Source organism: Peromyscus californicus, unplaced genomic scaffold (genome assembly GCF_007827085.1).
Source record: "Peromyscus californicus insignis strain IS unplaced genomic scaffold, ASM782708v3 Scaffold_21__1_contigs__length_65335640, whole genome shotgun sequence".
NCBI lineage: Eukaryota > Metazoa > Chordata > Mammalia > Rodentia > Cricetidae > Peromyscus > Peromyscus californicus.
Genome location: NW_026294514.1, coordinates 28,024,900 through 28,041,661, shown reverse-complemented (window position 1 = coordinate 28,041,661; position 16,762 = coordinate 28,024,900). Strand labels below are relative to the sequence as shown.

Here is a 16,762-nt window from a genome sequence, read left to right as displayed (position 1 = left end):
ACTGAACTCAGGTCACCAAACTCACATGTGATAAGCACCTTTGCCCACTGAGCAGTCTCACCAGCCCAGACATGCTGTATTTTTTGTTTGTCCCTCCATCTGTTGATGGGCATTTACGTTCTCTCCACCTTTTTTACCATCATGAACAATGCTGCTGTGAATGTTTGTGTACAGTTTTGTGGGTTGAGGTTTGGCCCCAGGGTTACACTCTACCACAAACCCACATCCTCAACTACATCCCCCAAGATGTACACATTGTTGTGTGACCATGTTTCAGCTTTGAACGTTTGAGTCATAGAGTAATCTATTGTTGTCTCTTTGAGGAATTACCTGTTTTCAGGAGTACTTTTTCTTTTATTAATAAATATTTTGAATCAAAATATAAGGTGCAGCTGGACATGGTAGTACCTGCCTTTAATTCCAGCACTCACAAGGCAGACACAGGTGTAGCTCTGTGAACTTGAAACTGGGCTGGTTTGTGTAAAAGCTCCAGGCTGGTCAGGTCTACATAGTAGGTCACTGTCTCAAAGCAACAAGAAAACCACTTAGAATAGAGGATGCATATTTTTTTAAAAATGTCAATAAGCACCTAACTTGGAGAAATGTTGCAAAACAAACAGCTCTGTAACCAGCACCCAAATCAAAACTTAAAAATTTGGAAGATGGAGAGATGGCTCAGCAGTTAAGAGCACTGGCTTCTCTTCCAGAGGACCTGGGTTCAATTCCCAGCACCCACATGTTGGTTCACAACCATAGCTCCAGCCCCAGGGGATCTGATGCCCTCTTCTGGCCTCTGTGGGGACTGTACACATGCCATGCGCACACAAATATTCAGGCAAAACATTCATATTTATAAAATAAAAATAAAGTCAAAAACTTTCAAAAGAATTAGAAAATTTCAGTTCTCAGAAGCACTCCTCTTCCTCCTCAGAAGGGTAACCAGTGTCCTGACTTCCTAGGTAATCATTACTTTTGCCTGTTTTAAATTTTATCTGCATACAGTCATATCACGTACATTCGTTTGTCTGACTTCTTTCACTCTGTTTATAAAATTTATCCATATGGCATGGTTTTCATTTCTGTGTACTATGTCTCTGTAAGACTGTGCCACAGTCTGTCCCTTTGTATTTGAATGAGCACAATGGATTGCAATGGTTGCCTCACAGGTATATGTAAATATTTTGATTTAATAGATACTGCCAAATCATTTTTCAAAGTGATCATCTCAGTTTATTCCCATAAAGCAGTATTTGAGAGCTTAAAGTTTTCTTCATTTTTACTATTGGCGTGCGTGCGTGCGTGCGTGTGTGTGTGTGTGTGTGTGTGTGTGTGTGTGTGTGTGTGTGTGTGTGGTGGAACACGTGTGGAGATCAGAGGACATCTTTCTGGAGTCAGTTTTCTCTGTCCACTGTGGACTCCAGGGGTTGAACTCAGGTTGTCAGGCTTGCAAGGGAAGACACTTTCACCAGCTGAGACATCTTGCTGGCCCTAATATTGGGAGAGCTTAGGTTATATTGCATATTTTCCGGGGCCTGATGAGCATGTGTGTATGCACATCTGCGTGTATGCACATGCGCTTGTGTGCGCATTTGGGAAAGTGGTACATCATCCAGTGGAATAGGATTTCTCAGGGAGAAGAAAGACACTGTCACCCTACAGAGAGCAGGCGGCAGGCAGGTGAAGGCGGGGAGCCCTTGAACCCTGCCACAGGCTGTGTTCCCAGCTGTCAGGCATGTAATTTGGTGAAAGAGAATCTCCCTGGCGGCGCAGTCTTTTGGAGAACACTGCTGGTCCTCCACTTCACCTTTGCACCTGCAGGCCCAGCTGACTGTCCTCTCATCTCCACAAAACCAGGAAAGCCGAGAAATCCGTACAGGGCTGTGGCACCGGGCAGAGCTGGGGCACTGGGAGTGTTAGAACTAACTGGGAGTTTGTTGTTAAACTTGGTGCTTTTCCCTTTCTGGTTCCACCACACTGCTTCATTTCCATCTGGGAAGGGATGTTGAGGTAACAGAATGTGAGAGGGATGATAACCTGATGTTGAGACTGCCTGTCCCCCTGTGAGGCCAGCCGGAGCCAGAGGGACAGGAGCTGCTTGTTTGGGGCAAAGTGGGGGGAGGGGGCAAAGCAGAGGAAAGGGAGTTGGAGTTGCGAGCCCACTGATTCCACTTTCTGCGAGGCTCAGAGGACTCATCCCCCCAGGAAACCACCCTGTCCCTCGAGCCCCTTTGCCACTCATTAGCTGCTCGGCAGACTAGAAAGCCATGGTTTGTGCTGGGGCTGGGTGGGGCTCCGGGGACAGTTTGGGCTCTGGCCCTCCAAAGTGGGGGAGTGGCTCTGGAGTGAGCGGAGGGTCACAGCTCAGCCTGTGCCATTTGCTTGTCACCTTGAGAAGTCCCACCTTGTCTAGCAAAACCTCCTTTCAGAAGCAGCCACCACAAAGGGCTCTTATGAGAGCAGCCGCCCCGCCCCCACCCCCGCCCCCACCCCCGCCCCCACGTCCACTCGCTCTGCCATTATTTTTCTTTGGGGCCTTCCTGCAATGACTCTGAGAGGCTGTGCTTCTCTCTAAAGGCGATTCAGAATCTCTCTGAGTCTCCCTGTGCCGCAGTTAGTTGGTGACTTTCTGGTGCCCTGGGAGGTTGTGCAGAGGTTAAGCACAGCTCACCTCCTCAAGAAGGCATTGTGTTCTTCCCTCTGCAGCTTGGGTCGGCCTCAGAAGGGAGACAGAGCTAGTTTCTAGAAGCTGCTGGGTCTCAGAACAGGAACCATCCCCTCAGGGAGAAATGGACTTGTCCATGGTGATTCTGTGAGGCTTCTGCCTCGTGGGTCATGGGGAAGTTCTGAAGGCCACTTCTTTGGATCTTCTCCGTTCTCGTTCTGCTGTGCATTGGGAGAACTAATTAATCCTTTGGGCCTTTGTTTTTTTCATGTATGAAATGAGAATATTTTACTGCCTGGCTGATAAGGTAACTATGGAGGTCTATTGGGTTAATTTTAAAAAGTTAGTTGTTCATGACAGCAGCTGCGTAACTTGGTGGTAGAGAGGATGTGCTTAGTATGTGTGACTCTCCAGCGTCACATCCCTTTTTAAGTTAGACAGGTGTGGTGACATTCACAAAATGATCACAAGCAAGTTTGAGACCAACTACCCAGTGAGATGCTGTTTCAAAAAAAATCAAACCAAACCAAGCATAAAAATCAAAATCTTTAGTCTTGGAAGTACGGTTGCAGCCTTCTGCTTGGACCTTTCCTGTGTGGGCTTTCTTCCCCTTCCTTCTTCTCAAACTGAACCAGAGGAGTTTAAGTAACACAACCAGATGTGACTGTCTACCAGGAACTGTGTTGAACTCTTCACCTGTGTTAACCTCTGTTGTAATTCCAGCACAGTGAGAACCAGATGTTAAAATTATCCCAGTCTCAAGTGAGGCCTCAGAAAACGACCAGGGACCTGGACTGGATGGCACACAGGATGCTTACACATTCGATGTGAGCATGCCTCCATTCTCCCACCTCATTCTAAAGGGGAAAGGGGAAAGGTAGACTGTAAGTTAAATAATTTTCAAGATCTCTAAGCCACAATGAATTTGTAAGGTCTCTAAACACAAGATTATGCCCAGTTTGCTAAGTGTTGTTTTCCCTCCAGCCCAGCGCTGTGTGGATGCTTAGGAGTGAGAGGCTAATTGTGGAGATCAGTGGTGGCCTTGTGACAGGCACAGACCCAAACAAAGCTGAGTCAGACCAAACACTGAGCAGCGTCAGCTGCGATGTTGACCTCACACGTGGACCTTCAAGGACAGTGTGCCCTTAGGATGCTGTGTGTTCTTCCCAAGATACCAAGGTTTCTCATCTGAGCAGATAGGCGGGTCGACTTTTTTCTCCCCTTCCTGAGCGACTATTATTTGTACAAAACAGTGGATTTCAGCATGACATTTCCATACATATGAAATATGTACTTGGTCATATTCATCTGATATGGGACTGTTAAGACAGTGAGGGACAAAACAGAGGAACCCCTCGTGGTTAGGTCTTGCCTAAAACTCAGAAACTTTATCTGGATGAGCTGCTGTGGAAAAGCAGGATGGAGCAGTTGTCCTCTGAAGCCCAGGCATCACCACTGTGTTACTGTTCTCTCGGTCCTCTTCCTGTTTCCCTCTCACGCTTCTGAGGAATCCAAGAGATTAATCCCACCCAAAACCATTTGGCTGTCAGACCTTTTGGTGATGGACTGGAGGGTATGCTTTTCTGTTTTCCAAATAGCCCTCATGGAATTATGTAGCAGAGCCCTTCCATAGCCTTGTTAGCAAGCAGGAAATATCAGTAGTCATGAGAAGCATTCCCAGTTGAAACACCGCTAGGCAGCTTGGGCTCTCTTAATACTTTAAAAATTATTTAAATTGTGTGTGCGCACACACATGCACATACATGCCATGGTATGCCAGTGGAGGTCATGTTTTGCATGTTTCAGTTATCTTTTTTTTTTTTTTTTTTTTTGGTTTTTTGAGACAGGGTTTCTCTGTGTAGCTTTGCTCCTTTCCTGGAACTCACTTGGTAGCCCAGGCTGGCCTCAAACTCACAGAGATTCGCCTGGCTCTGCCTCCCAAGTGCTGGGATTAAAGGTGTGTGCCACCACTGCCCACATGTTTCATGGAGAGAGTTAGAACTGAATTTCCTTTGTCCCTGTTTCCTCCTACAAAGGTCAGATGGAATAAGGTGAAGACTTGACCTCTTGAGCAGGTCCTGAGAAGTGGGAGAACAAAGGTGACTTTTGTTTTGTTTTGTTTTGTTTTCGAGAAAGAGTTTCTCTGTGTAGCTTTGGCGCCTTTCCTGGAACTCACTCTGTAGCCCAGACTGGCCTTGAACTCACAGAGATCCTCCTGCCTCTGCCTCCCGAGTGCTGGGATTAAAGGCGTGTGCCACTGCCAACCAGCGTCCAAAGGTGACTTTTGAGGATCAACAAGAGTTGGTATGGGGAAATGAGGAGCAGGCGTCCTTCACAAACACCAAGGAGGGCGGCTCGGCAATTAAGAGCACTTGCTGCTCTTGCAGAGGACCAGAATTTGGTTCCCAGGTCAGGTGGACTCACTACCTCCTGTAATTCCAGCTCCAGAGGATCCAGGATCCTCTCTGGACTCCACAGTATATACATTCCACATGTATAGACCTTCCCCCATGTATCACATAATTAAAAAAATAAAAATACGTCTTCTAAAAAACCAATATTAATCACCTCAGGATCCATGACTATGCTCCCAAAGTAGGTGTGGGTGACTTATTTTTCTGGTGAGGAAACGGGGGTTTTCAGAGCAGTAGCTAGTAACTCGCCAGGGCACTGGCGGAGGTAGGATCTAGACCCAGGTCTTCTCACCCAGAAGCCTCACTCTTTTGGTCTTAGAGACTGAGGAGTAGGCTGGCATGGTGGAAGGAGATGGTGAACCTGGGCTGTCTCCCTCATCTGTGTCTTGACTAATCACTGAGTTGTTTGGAAATTCTGTGCTTTGGGATGCCAGTCACAACAAGACCCTGCTTTCTCCGTGTGTGTTGTCATTTGGACATTCCTTGAGTCAGCTTGGTGGAGGAATAGGACCAGGCAAGAGAAGGCTCAGAAGTTGGCCCCACGTGATGGTGAATGCCTCTACAGGAGGTGGAGGAAGAAGGATCAGAATTTCAAGCCAGTCCCTGACACATGGTCATGTGTGTGAGGCCACCCTGAGCTACACGATACGGTCCCAGTGTGCCCTACAAAGGGAAGACCATCCATTTCCTGAATAATGCTCTGCTCTCTTACTAATCTCCTCACAAGCTCTGTGGTACAGGTGTTCACAGTCTCGGCTTCCTCTGCCCCGTCTTCTTCCCCTCCCCTGCTTTCTCAAAACAAGACACTAGATGCGGGAACTGGGTGTTGTGGACCCAGCCGTCAGCTCAGATTGCTGTCTTTTTCTTCTTCTTCTTTTTTTTTTAACAATTTATTTATCTTTATTTTATGTGCATTAGTGTATGCATGTATGTCTGTGTGAAGGTGTTATATCTTAGAGTTACAGACAGTTGTTAGCTGCCATGTGGGTGCTGGGAATTGAACCCGGGTCCTCTGGTAGAGCGGTTGGTGCTCTCAACCACTGGGCCATTACTCCAGCCCCCTTTTTCTTCTTTCTTATGCATTTCTGGGGATGGAACCTAGGCCTTCATCATGCTAGACAAACCTACCATTGAGCATGCTCCAGCCCCGGCTTCCCTTTGACTTAGGGATTTCATAGGTTTCTACATCATTCCTGTTACATCTGCCCTGTGCCTGACTCCTGTCCCATGACGCCCAGTCCATCAGCTTGAAGGCGTGTCGGCCACCCTTTTAGATTCCCCCAAACCTCACTGCCCACACTGCTCTCACCCAGCATCCCTTGCAGCCTCCTAAGCAGCTCTCTCCTCCATCTCCTCACTCAGTGACCCTTCTGAACATAAAGCAGACCATGTCAGCTTCCGCTGCATCACGTCATGATTTCTGTAAGCACAGAACATATCCATGTACCTGCCATGCTCATCCTCTCATGCAGGGTGACCACCCAATGTATCATTCATATCGAGACACCTGTAAAGAGAAAGAGGTTCTGATAATAATTTAAATGGATAGTGAGCTTAAACTGGACTGTTCCAGGAAAACTGGAAATAAGTCACCTATATGGATGGATTACTCTCTCACTTCCATTTAGAGTTTTTTGAATTGTACTGCATGGTACCTTCCTTGACCTCTGTTTAAAACTATATAGGGCTGCAGAGATGGCTCAGCAGTTAATAGAGCTTGCTGCTCTTCCAGAGAACTGAGCATGGCTTCCCAGCACCCATGTCAGCTGGCTGCAGCTGCCTGTAACTCACCTCTAGGGGATCTGACATCCTCTTCTGACCTATGGGGGCATGGACACACACACACACACACACACACACACACACACACACACACACACACACACTAAATAAGTAAATAAATAAATAAATAAATAAACAAACAAACAAACAAACAGTGCATAAAATTCTTGCCCCATTCCACAATACTTTGACTAAGTTATTTTATTTGATGGACTTTTTCCCCCCAAGACTCTGTGTGTGTGTGTGTGTGTGTGTGTGTGTGAGAGAGAGAGAGAGAGAGAGAGAGAGAGAGAGAGGGAGAGGGAGAGGGAGAGGGAGAGGGAGAGGGAGAGGGAGAGGGAGAGGGAGAGAATTGAGGGTGACAGCCGTGCCCTGGCATCCATGTAGAAGTCAGAGGACAACTTATGGGAATAGCTTCTCTCCTTCTACCCTGTAGGTCCTGGGCATTGAGCTCAGGTCATTGAGCTTGGGGGCCATCTTGCCAGCCCCTGAGAGTATGAAATTAGCCCTGTGTTTGTTGTGGGTCTCTCTAGAGTGCAAGCCTCAAGAGGGCAGCACCTGCTCAGTCCTGCGTGCCTTAGTAGATGGTTGGTAGTTTTTCGACTTGAATAGGTTGGCACAGGGGGTCATGTTTCTTGAAAAGACTCTCACTAGATGCTTTCTAAATCATTTGTCATGCTCCCATCTGCTTATTTTGGCAATCCTTTTGGTGGTTAAAGCCTTAGAGGAGTTTTCTAATGCTGTTTCTTGTCTCTAAGAGAAGCTAATGGATAGTGTCACCAGAGTCCCAGACAGAGGTGTGGGCTCTGTAGGGAGGCAGTGAGAACTTCTTACCTTTAGAGAAGTCACATTTGGGGACCTGACCTTGGTGGCTGTGACAGGATGAGAGTTAGTCCCCAGGCCTTGGGACTGTGCTAGCTTCTGGGACAAATGCCAGAAGCAACCCAGAGGAGGATGCTGGAGGGTTCTGGTTAACTTGTTACCCCTTCTCTTTCTATCTAGTAGATCTGTCCTTGGATAGAAATACATATCCAGAGGGGAGCTGTGTGTTAGTGTCTTTCTCAGGACTCTAAAGGTTTCTTTTCTGGAACATCTCAGAAGAAAGAATGGGGGAGCAGACCACCTACTTCTAGTTGAAAGTGCCCATTGGGATCTTACCCACAAATCCTCTAGGATTCCTTGAATTTCTTCACCACTGGGTATGTGTTTGGAGTTGGTGAAGGTGGGAGTGACCACAGAAGAAGGTGGGCCCCAGTAGCAAAGGTAGACTGCATCAAGGGACAAGAAGGGAAAATAAGGTACCCCAAGGGGGTTCTGTCACTTTGGTTTCCCCAGAGTTTCTGATAAGGTATAACAGGAGCCAGAGTCCTAGTGAAGTATCTCAGGAGGGTAAACATTTGTTGGTGATGAAAGGGTTTTGCATTGGCTGGTGGGAAGGTTATGCAGTGGCTGGTGGGAGGGTTATGCAGTGGCTGATGGGAGGGTTGTGCAGTGGCTAGTGGGAGGGTTATGCAGTGGCTGATGGGAGGGTTGTGCAGTGGCTGGTGGGAGGGTTGTGCAGTGGCTGATGGGAGGGTTGTGCAGTGGCTGGTGGGAGGGCCATGCAGTGGCTGATGGGAGGGTTGTGCAGTGGTTGGTGGGAGGGCTATGCAGTGGCTGATGGGAGGGTTGTGCAGTGGCTGGTGGGAGGGCCATGCAGTGGCTGATGGGAGGGTTGTGCAGTGGCTGGTGGGAGGGCTATGCAGTGGCTGGTGGGAGGGCTATGCAGTGGATGATGGGAGGGTTGTGCAGTGGCTGGTGGGAGGGCCATGCAGTGGCTGATGGGAGGGTTGTGCAGTGGTTGGTGGGAGGGCTATGCAGTGGCTGGTGGGAGGGCTATGCAGTGGCTGATGGGAGGGTTGTGCAGTGGATGGTGGGAGGGTTATGCAGTGGCTAATGGGAGGGCTATTCAGTGGCCGTTGGGAGGGTTGTGCAGTGGCTGGTGGGAGGGCTATACAGTGGCTGGTGGGAGGGCTATGCAGTGACTAGTGGGAGGGCTATGCAGTGGCTGATGGGAGGGTTGTGCAGTGGCTGGTGGGAGGGTTGTGCAGTGGCTGGTGGGAGGGTTATGCAGTGGCTGATGGGAGGGTTATGCAGTGGATGATGGGAGGGCTATGCAGTGGCTGGTGGGAGGGCTATGCAGTGGCTGGTGGGAGGGTTGTGCAGTGGCCGGTGGGAGGGTTATGCAGTGGCTGGTGGGAGGGTTATGCAGTGGCTGATGGGAGGGTTATGCAGTGGATGATGGGAGGGCTATGCAGTGGCTGGTGGGAGGGCTATGCAGTGGCTGGTGGGAGGGTTGTGTAGTGGCTGGTGGGAGGGTTGTGCAGTGGCTGGTGGTAGGGTTATGCAGTGGTTGGTGGGAGGGTTATGCAGTACTTGTGACTATTGAAGTTAGTAATGAAGAAGGACTAAGAATTGAAATAAATGTAACAGAAAATCTAAAAGTGGAACCTGGAGGAAGTTCTGAGTCCACATCATTGTTTCAGTATTACTTGGGTGCCAAGGAAGCTATGCAAACACTATCAAATAGAGAAAGCCAATTATGAAACACAAGGAGATCTCCATGGGCATAAACCCGATTCAGAGAAAGCGGGCGCAATCCAGTGGGTGTGAATTTAGCTTTCTAGCTGCACTCTGCATTGCACATCCCATTTTTTCATACTTTTGTACCTCACATTTCCACTATGCTCAGAGTCTATCTTTCAAAGCTCACCTTGATGTCACCACTTGTGAGGCTTTTTTTCAGGACTCTCAGTTGGAATTCACCCCTTTCTTCTCTGAATCCCTATCACCATTGGTTTGTAATTCTGTTACTCCATATCCCTTGAAACACAAAACCAAACAATAAATATCTGCCTGTCACACACACGCAAATGTGAATTCCCAAAGGTAGGACTTTTATTTACGGCTGTGTTGTTGACTCAGATCTGAGGCCATCCCCTGCACCTCCTCCTATAGTGCCCGCTCTCTGTAATCTCAGTCCCTTTTCCCTGGCTCGAATTATCTCGGGCTAATCAGATGAAAGGGTTATGCAGTGGGCTCACCTGACTCTTCCTGCCCTGCCATTCTGGGCAGTGACCCGCTCTATGCTGGTACACAGTGCTCCTGGCTAGGCGTACTTACAGCAGGAGACACTATTTACTTTGCTTAGTTCCAACTCCAGCATTCTCGCTTTGATCTCTGTGGCCTGCCCCACCTCGCCCCTACCATTGTCCTGTCCTGGGAGCTAATGTTGCTCCTTTCCTAACTCAGGTGGCCACATAACTCTCTTCTCTGGCTATGCTGAGAGGATGCCCAGGGACTCAGTCATGCTGGAGAGTCACTGTAAATAGATGATGGTGACTCAGCCCCCGAGGGCTCCAGTCGGTACCAGTTACTGCTTTTCTCTCCCACAGTCAGTTGCTTCTTTTTGATCTGTTCTGTTTTCTTGTCCCCTTAGTGATAACAGTTAAACTATGATGTGATCCTGATAAAGACTAGATTTCCATTTTGACTAAACCTGCCGTTCGGAGAAGTAAATAAGTAGTGGTTTTATGTTTATATTGTGAGGACAGACTGCTTAGTATTCAGTTTCTTCTGCTTACTAGTTGTGGGTAACTATCTCAGTCAAATGGGGTCACACTAGTGCCCACCATGTTCATTCATTCACAAATAGTTGAGCCCCCAGCAGGCGAGGAGCTCTTCTAAGTGACAGAAAAGTGGTAATGAAGAAGATAAAAACCATGGGTTAATATTGAAAATCCTTAGAGCAATGCACACAGTAGGCATTTAGAAAATGGAATGGTATTGCTAGTACTTTTCTGAGACTAGACGTGTGAACAGGATAGCCACTGGCAACTACAGGGCCAGATCTCCTTGAGAAGGGAGAATAGAGGAGGGACCAAGATTAGGTTCTAGACTTGGATTTAGGACCAGGGTAGCCACAACTTGAATGACTTTTACTTCTAGCACTTCATTTATGGGGTAAGGACATGAGCTGGATAAAGATCAGCCTAGAAAATGAGTCTGTTTCCTTCTATATAAAGGGAAGGAGCCAATGACCCTGGCTGCCTGGATTCTGCCAGGCCTATTTGTACAGACTGGGCTGTGCCCACTAAGTTGTATGTGAACGACCCAGGAGGAGATCCAGTTCTTAAGCACAGACCCCAGACACTGAAGAAAGGAGAGCATCTTTTGGTTTCTCAGCTGCCAGGGTCTGCTGCCCAGCTAGTAGAGGGCTGTCTTCTGGAGTGCTGGCTTAAGGATCGGAGAGTAAAGAGAGGCAGAGTGGAGGCTCTGTGGCCTGCTGCTTCACCTTCGGTTTCAGGTCACTCCTCAGAGTGTAGCTGAAGATGGCCCGTATGATAACTCGCTGGGATTACTGCTGGAGGCAAAGTTTAAACTCTGGGCTCTCTGATTCATTGTCCGTGCTCTCCAGTGAAAGTCCAAGCCTCATTGAAACCTGGGTTCTATCGCAATAAAATGAAAGAAAGTCCACACCTGAGGTAGTCTTCACAGAGTGATGAATGTTTTTATCCCCTGGGGTCAACAGACTGACTCTTGAGCCTCCATCCCACTCAAGGAGACTGACTATAACCCCGGTGATCCAGCACCAACTCACTCCACTGCTTCCCCCAAGTTCTGTGCCGTTCTTTCTCCACAGTGGGCTTCAGAAATGATGGCAGACTGGGGTGTAGCTTTAATGGTAGAGCATCCACCTAGCGTGAGTGAAGCCTTAGGTTCGATACCCAGCGCCATAAAGAAAAAAAGTTCTTAGAGCACAGGAAAGGAGCTTGACATGAGATCTTAAGTACAGGCTGAGGACTTGGTTCTCGTGTAAGCTTCTGGCCCAACTGCTCTCCTGGACCTGCTAATTTGGCTGGGAACTATCATTGTTGGCATGCCTAGGGACAGATGAATTCCAGGACTCTGAAGTACAGCTAGATTGGGGACCACCAGACACCATCCTCTCATCACATTTTTGCTGCGTGTAGTTCAGTCTTCAGCCGTTCTTTCAGTTCAATTCAGCTGAAAAGAGAAATTAAGCAAAGCATGTTGCTGTGAATGGAAGTCGTCTACCATTCATCCCATGGCAATGGTGATATAATTAAACAGTTTCCCAACTTTCATGTCATCGTTATCTCCTTCAGGAATCTTTCAACTTTTCCTAAATCATAATTCCACAGATCCAACAAAGGTCTGTTTATGGAGCCTGTAAGATGGATCCGTAGATAAAGGCGCTGACTGCAAAGTCTTATGACCTGAGTTCCATTCCAGAACCCATGTGATAGGAGAGAACCACCTCCCACAGGTTGTCTCCTAACCTCTGCATATGTGTCTTTATGTTAATGTACTATAAAAGAGGAACTTTCTTCACTCCTCGAAAAGCTTCTCACTCCCCTTGGGAGAAGTATCACCCCACTGAGGGGCATGTGGAGTATAGCAAGCACAGCTGGATTTCAGGTCCAGAGTATAAGGCGGCAGGTGGGTCTCCAAAGCTCTGTCCACTGTACTTTCCAACTCTGACTAACATCACGCCGCCATAATTCTTTCTTGTTTCTCAGTCTGTTGTCCCTGTCTCGTCCCCTTGCCCCATCAGGATTTCATTCTTTTTCTCATTCTACTGTGGAGGTTCAGAAGTAAACGTCGTTAAGACAGCCAACTGTACATCTCAGGGATGCTTAGGACAGCTCATTTCTTTGGTGGATGGTGCTGCTGCTGGGGATTGAACCCAGGGGCCTATACATGTAAGGCAAACACTCTGTCAATAAACTATACCCCACCAAGGAAGATAGTTTCCTAAAACAGCCCCCCAAGAGGTTAAGAAGAAAGAGGCCAGAGACCTGTGGAGGGTTCACAGGAAAGCACAGTTGACTTCATGACTGGAGGAGCCATCAGAGTGACCTTTCAGAGGACAGAGCACAGGAAGGCTTCTCCAGCAGCACCAGCAGGCTTTCAGATGGAAGCCGTGTATTGAGTCATACTTCTTCGTTCAGATTGGTCTGTGGTTGATGGCACTTCTGTCAGTGGGATATCAGCTCTCTTCTTTAGCCAGGCAGACCAATGACAATGTCACCTTTCCTCTAGAAACTGCCGGAGGCATGCACTGTTGGTGATGGAAAGCCGTTTGCCATGCATCTGCAGAGTCTGTATGTGGCGGTCACCAGACAGCAGATCCAAGCAGGGCAGAAGCACCATGGCTCTGGTGAGTATTCCCAGTCACAGCTGGCCCGCGTGGGGTAGAGTTAGAGCTTAGGTCTGTGCTGTTGGATTTAGTGCTTCTAACCATATCATCTATTCTCATTTCAATTAGTAAGAACTAAATAAAATTAAAAATCATTTCCGTGTGTACTTTAGCCATATTTCAAGTGCTCAGTAGCCACGTGGCCAGTGCAGGTACAGAACACATACCCCACCATGGAGCATTCTCATAGCTAGCTGGCCCTGGGGCTTAGGAGTTAGCAAGAGCACTAACCAGAAAATTAACCCAGGGGCTGCATAGAGATTTGCTCACCTCCCGTGAACCGAGGAAACTCAACCTACGTGCTGAAAGTGGGCTTTGGAGTCTTCGTAGGAACAGGGTTTGCTCAACGTCAGCTGGAAGCTGTCTCTTTCAATCTGTTAATATATTAATAGCAAACTCTGCCCTTCGTCCGAATGCTTGGTGAATGCTTCTGCTCTCCTGAGAGCAGGCATTTTTCTCTGCCTTCTGTTGATCTTTCTGATTTCAGGAGAGACTCAGACACTGTGCAGCACCTCCCCTCAAAGAACTGATGGCCAGCTTCTGAACCAGCCAGAACACTCAGTCTCCTCCACTCCAGCCCTCTCCGAGCCTGAACAGGAGCCCGTGGTGAGTCACATGAGCAGCTTCCCGGGCGGCCTTCTGAACACTGGAGAAGCAGCTTCCCGGGCGGCCTTGTGAACACTGGAGAAGCTGCCCTGTAGTCTGGCAGCCATGGTCTCTGCACTTGCTGCCTAGTTGGCACCGCCCTGGTATGAGAGAGATTGTGAGCTGCTGCCAAGTCGTAGAGCATCGTGCTTTCTCACATCCTCCTCCCTTGCCGTCTCCTGCCATTCTTGAGTTGAGTGATGAACTTTGACTCCCTTTTCACCGGAAGTGGAATACACTCTGCTTCCGGTGATGGACCATGAGAGACATGCCCACTTGGAATCTTATAGCACTTCCTAAAATAAACCTCAAAACATCTACATCAGATACTTTAAGAAGGGCTTCATACCAACCAGGAGCCAAGAGAGATCTGTTTCAAAACTCCAATTAACTGGGATTCCTTTTCTTCTAGGGTGCTTCAGGCCCAACACAGAGACCTCAGCTGGCCAAGGCCAAGAGGAAAAAGCCAAGAGGACTCTTCAGTTAACTTGCCATGTCTCTGCCACCGAGAAGGGAGCAGAACAGCTTCCCAGCATAATCTGGAAAGGAGCTTGCATGGCAGAGCATCCCTCAGATGGAGCTGCAGTCGGAGGCCTAAATTTATGTTGACAGGCCTCCTGAATGGGGACTTCCTCACCGGTGGAAGCTTGGCTCTGGCTCCAACTCAGCTGGCATTGGTATTCCATATAGATTGAAGCCAGCTCCTCATTCAGTGGCGTTTTATCTAGAACTCGTACCCTATGGTGAACTTAGATTAAAGCAAGTCTGCAAAGAGGCACGTGCCCAAGACACCTGTCTGCTTTTCGTAAGGGTCCCTCACCAGTCCTACATGCTCCGTAGAAAACCGCTTCTCTCCTAACAGAATAAAGGGCACCCACACTCCCCTGCTGTTGAGCCTGCCTGTTTGTGGTCTAGAACCTGTTCATGCCCACAGTCCCCTGTTATCTCTGGCTCACGACTGAGCTGTCAGTCCCATCCTACAGATTTCTCATCAGCTTCTCTGATGTGGCCTGAGGTTAGTCACAATTAGAAATCTTGATCTTGAGAACTCTCCATGGTGGTACAAGACAGATTACTGCTCTCTGTCAAGCTTGGGTGTATTTTTTCTGTCTCCATCTAAAGCACAGAGAACAGGTTAAACCATAGTGTCAGACAAATTACAAAAGACTTCAAGTCAGGCCCCAGGGGTGGGAGAAAAGGCAATTTGACTTTCTTGCGCTCTCTCTCTCTCTCTCTCTCTCTCTCTCTCTCTCTCTCTCTGTGTGTGTGTGTGTGTGTGTGTGTGTGTGTGTGTGTGTGGTCTTTGTCTTTACACCCCCCCCCACCACAGCCCAAGACAGGGTCTCACTGTGTAGCCCCAGCTGGCCTGGAACTCACTATGTAGACCAGGCTGGCCTATGAATTCAGAGATCTGCCTTCCAAGTGCTGGGATTAAAGGCATGTGCTGGCTTGAACTATGTACAGGAGGATGGCCTTGAACTTCTGGTCCTTCTGCCTGCACTTAAGTGCTAGGATTACAAGCATGTGTGCCACCACACCTGATTTATGCATTCTGGAGATCAAGTCCAGAGCTTCCTGCATGCTAGGCAAGTACTCTACTTAGTAAGCTACACCCCTAAATTTGACTTCTCTTTCTTCACTTTAAATAATGTAGTAAGTTTAGCTATGAGGCTAGGGAACAGGAACCCCAGAAGTCCCCTAGAACAGAACTGGTATTGAACAGTATCTAATAGGAAGATGTATTAAGACTAGAATGTCCCTAGAAGATTGCTATGGTTCAAGGCCAGCTTGGACCACAGAATAAGATCTTGTCTGAAAACAAGAAAAGACTGTGTGAAAGGCAGAAGCCCAAAGTCACTCTCGGGCACCCAGGCTTATCTGCACAGTGCCTTGACCTTCTCCACCATGTCTTCCTCTATAGTAAGAACATCTGAAACTTGAACTTGGGTTGGTAGCAGTGGAAAGTGAACTCAGATGTTCAATGGGAACACTTAGGTAGAGGGGGAGAGATGAGGAAGCCATTTTGGTATGCTTGCTTTGGAGGGCTTCCTCTTCCATGTCTCTTCCCTCTCTCCCTGAAACTGATGTCTCCATCCAGATGTCAATCCTTGGAGACAGGATCATACAAGTCATGCTCAAGTACTAATTATTACAACAGTTAGAACAACAGTAACAAATGGCCAGATCTTATTGAGTAGTTCATGTACTGAGCAGTCTGTCCAAATGAGTGTCGGGTGCAGAGCGTCATCATCTGAAGATGGTACCAGTAACCCATTAGAAAACCTAGTCTTGAAATGATTGACTTATTAAAGGTCATACAGCCAGTAAGTGACAGGCAGAATTAGTGAACATCTCAGCCAGTCACAGCTTATTAGATACTTGACTGAACATGTTTCCAGGAAGATTTTGTGTTCTCTTGCCGTCTTCCACAGTCTCCATCTCTATCCTGGACCCTGCCTTCAAGCAGGATGCTCTCCTGCGTGCAGACTCACCAAGGCAGGGGCCCCGGAGGATGCTAGGACTTTCTGCTGCTGCCCATGCTCCTGCTGTGGCTCACATCACTTTATCTTCGGGTGTGCCCTGCGGTAGACACTCACCACAGTGAAGCTCTGTGCCCGATGCTGGCTAATCCTTCTGCCCAAATGGCAGCCTCGAGCAGGCGTTCTTAATCATGAATCCCCTAAAATTGCAAGGAAAATTCCCCAAACATAACTTTGTTCATTTTCTCGTGAGATTGTGGGACTCTGTCAAGAGTATTCCTAGTCACCTTCCAGTCCACTGCTCCTGTGTTCCTAAAGGCTGCTCCTGCCTTGGGGGTATTGCTCAAATGCGCTGTTAGGGAAGCATTACTGCCAGAGGCCCTGGCTCAGGCATCACTGAAGCCCTTACCCCTGAGCTAGGGTGGTGTTTGAGAATCATTCATCCCAGGGCAACTCCAGGGAAATCCCCGCTTTGACAAATTGGCCTAACCAGGCTCTATTCCAGCCCTGCCCCTGG

General features: G+C 48.1%; 1 protein-coding gene across 2 annotated transcripts in view; it reads left to right on the top strand.

Annotated features, from left to right (window-relative positions):
• Positions 1 to 14,647, top strand: part of Nhej1 (non-homologous end joining factor 1) — a 99,931-nt gene extending 85,284 nt beyond the window's left edge. For both annotated transcript variants that reach the window (XM_052749905.1, XM_052749904.1), the window contains 3 exons: positions 12,964 to 13,081; positions 13,608 to 13,726; positions 14,178 to 14,647. In XM_052749905.1, coding sequence (XP_052605865.1) covers positions 12,964 to 13,081; positions 13,608 to 13,726; positions 14,178 to 14,252 — 312 coding nt within the window. In that variant the 3' untranslated portion in view covers positions 14,253 to 14,647. The remainder of the gene's footprint in view (positions 1 to 12,963; positions 13,082 to 13,607; positions 13,727 to 14,177) is intronic.
• Positions 14,648 to 16,762: the final 2,115 nt, after the last annotated feature.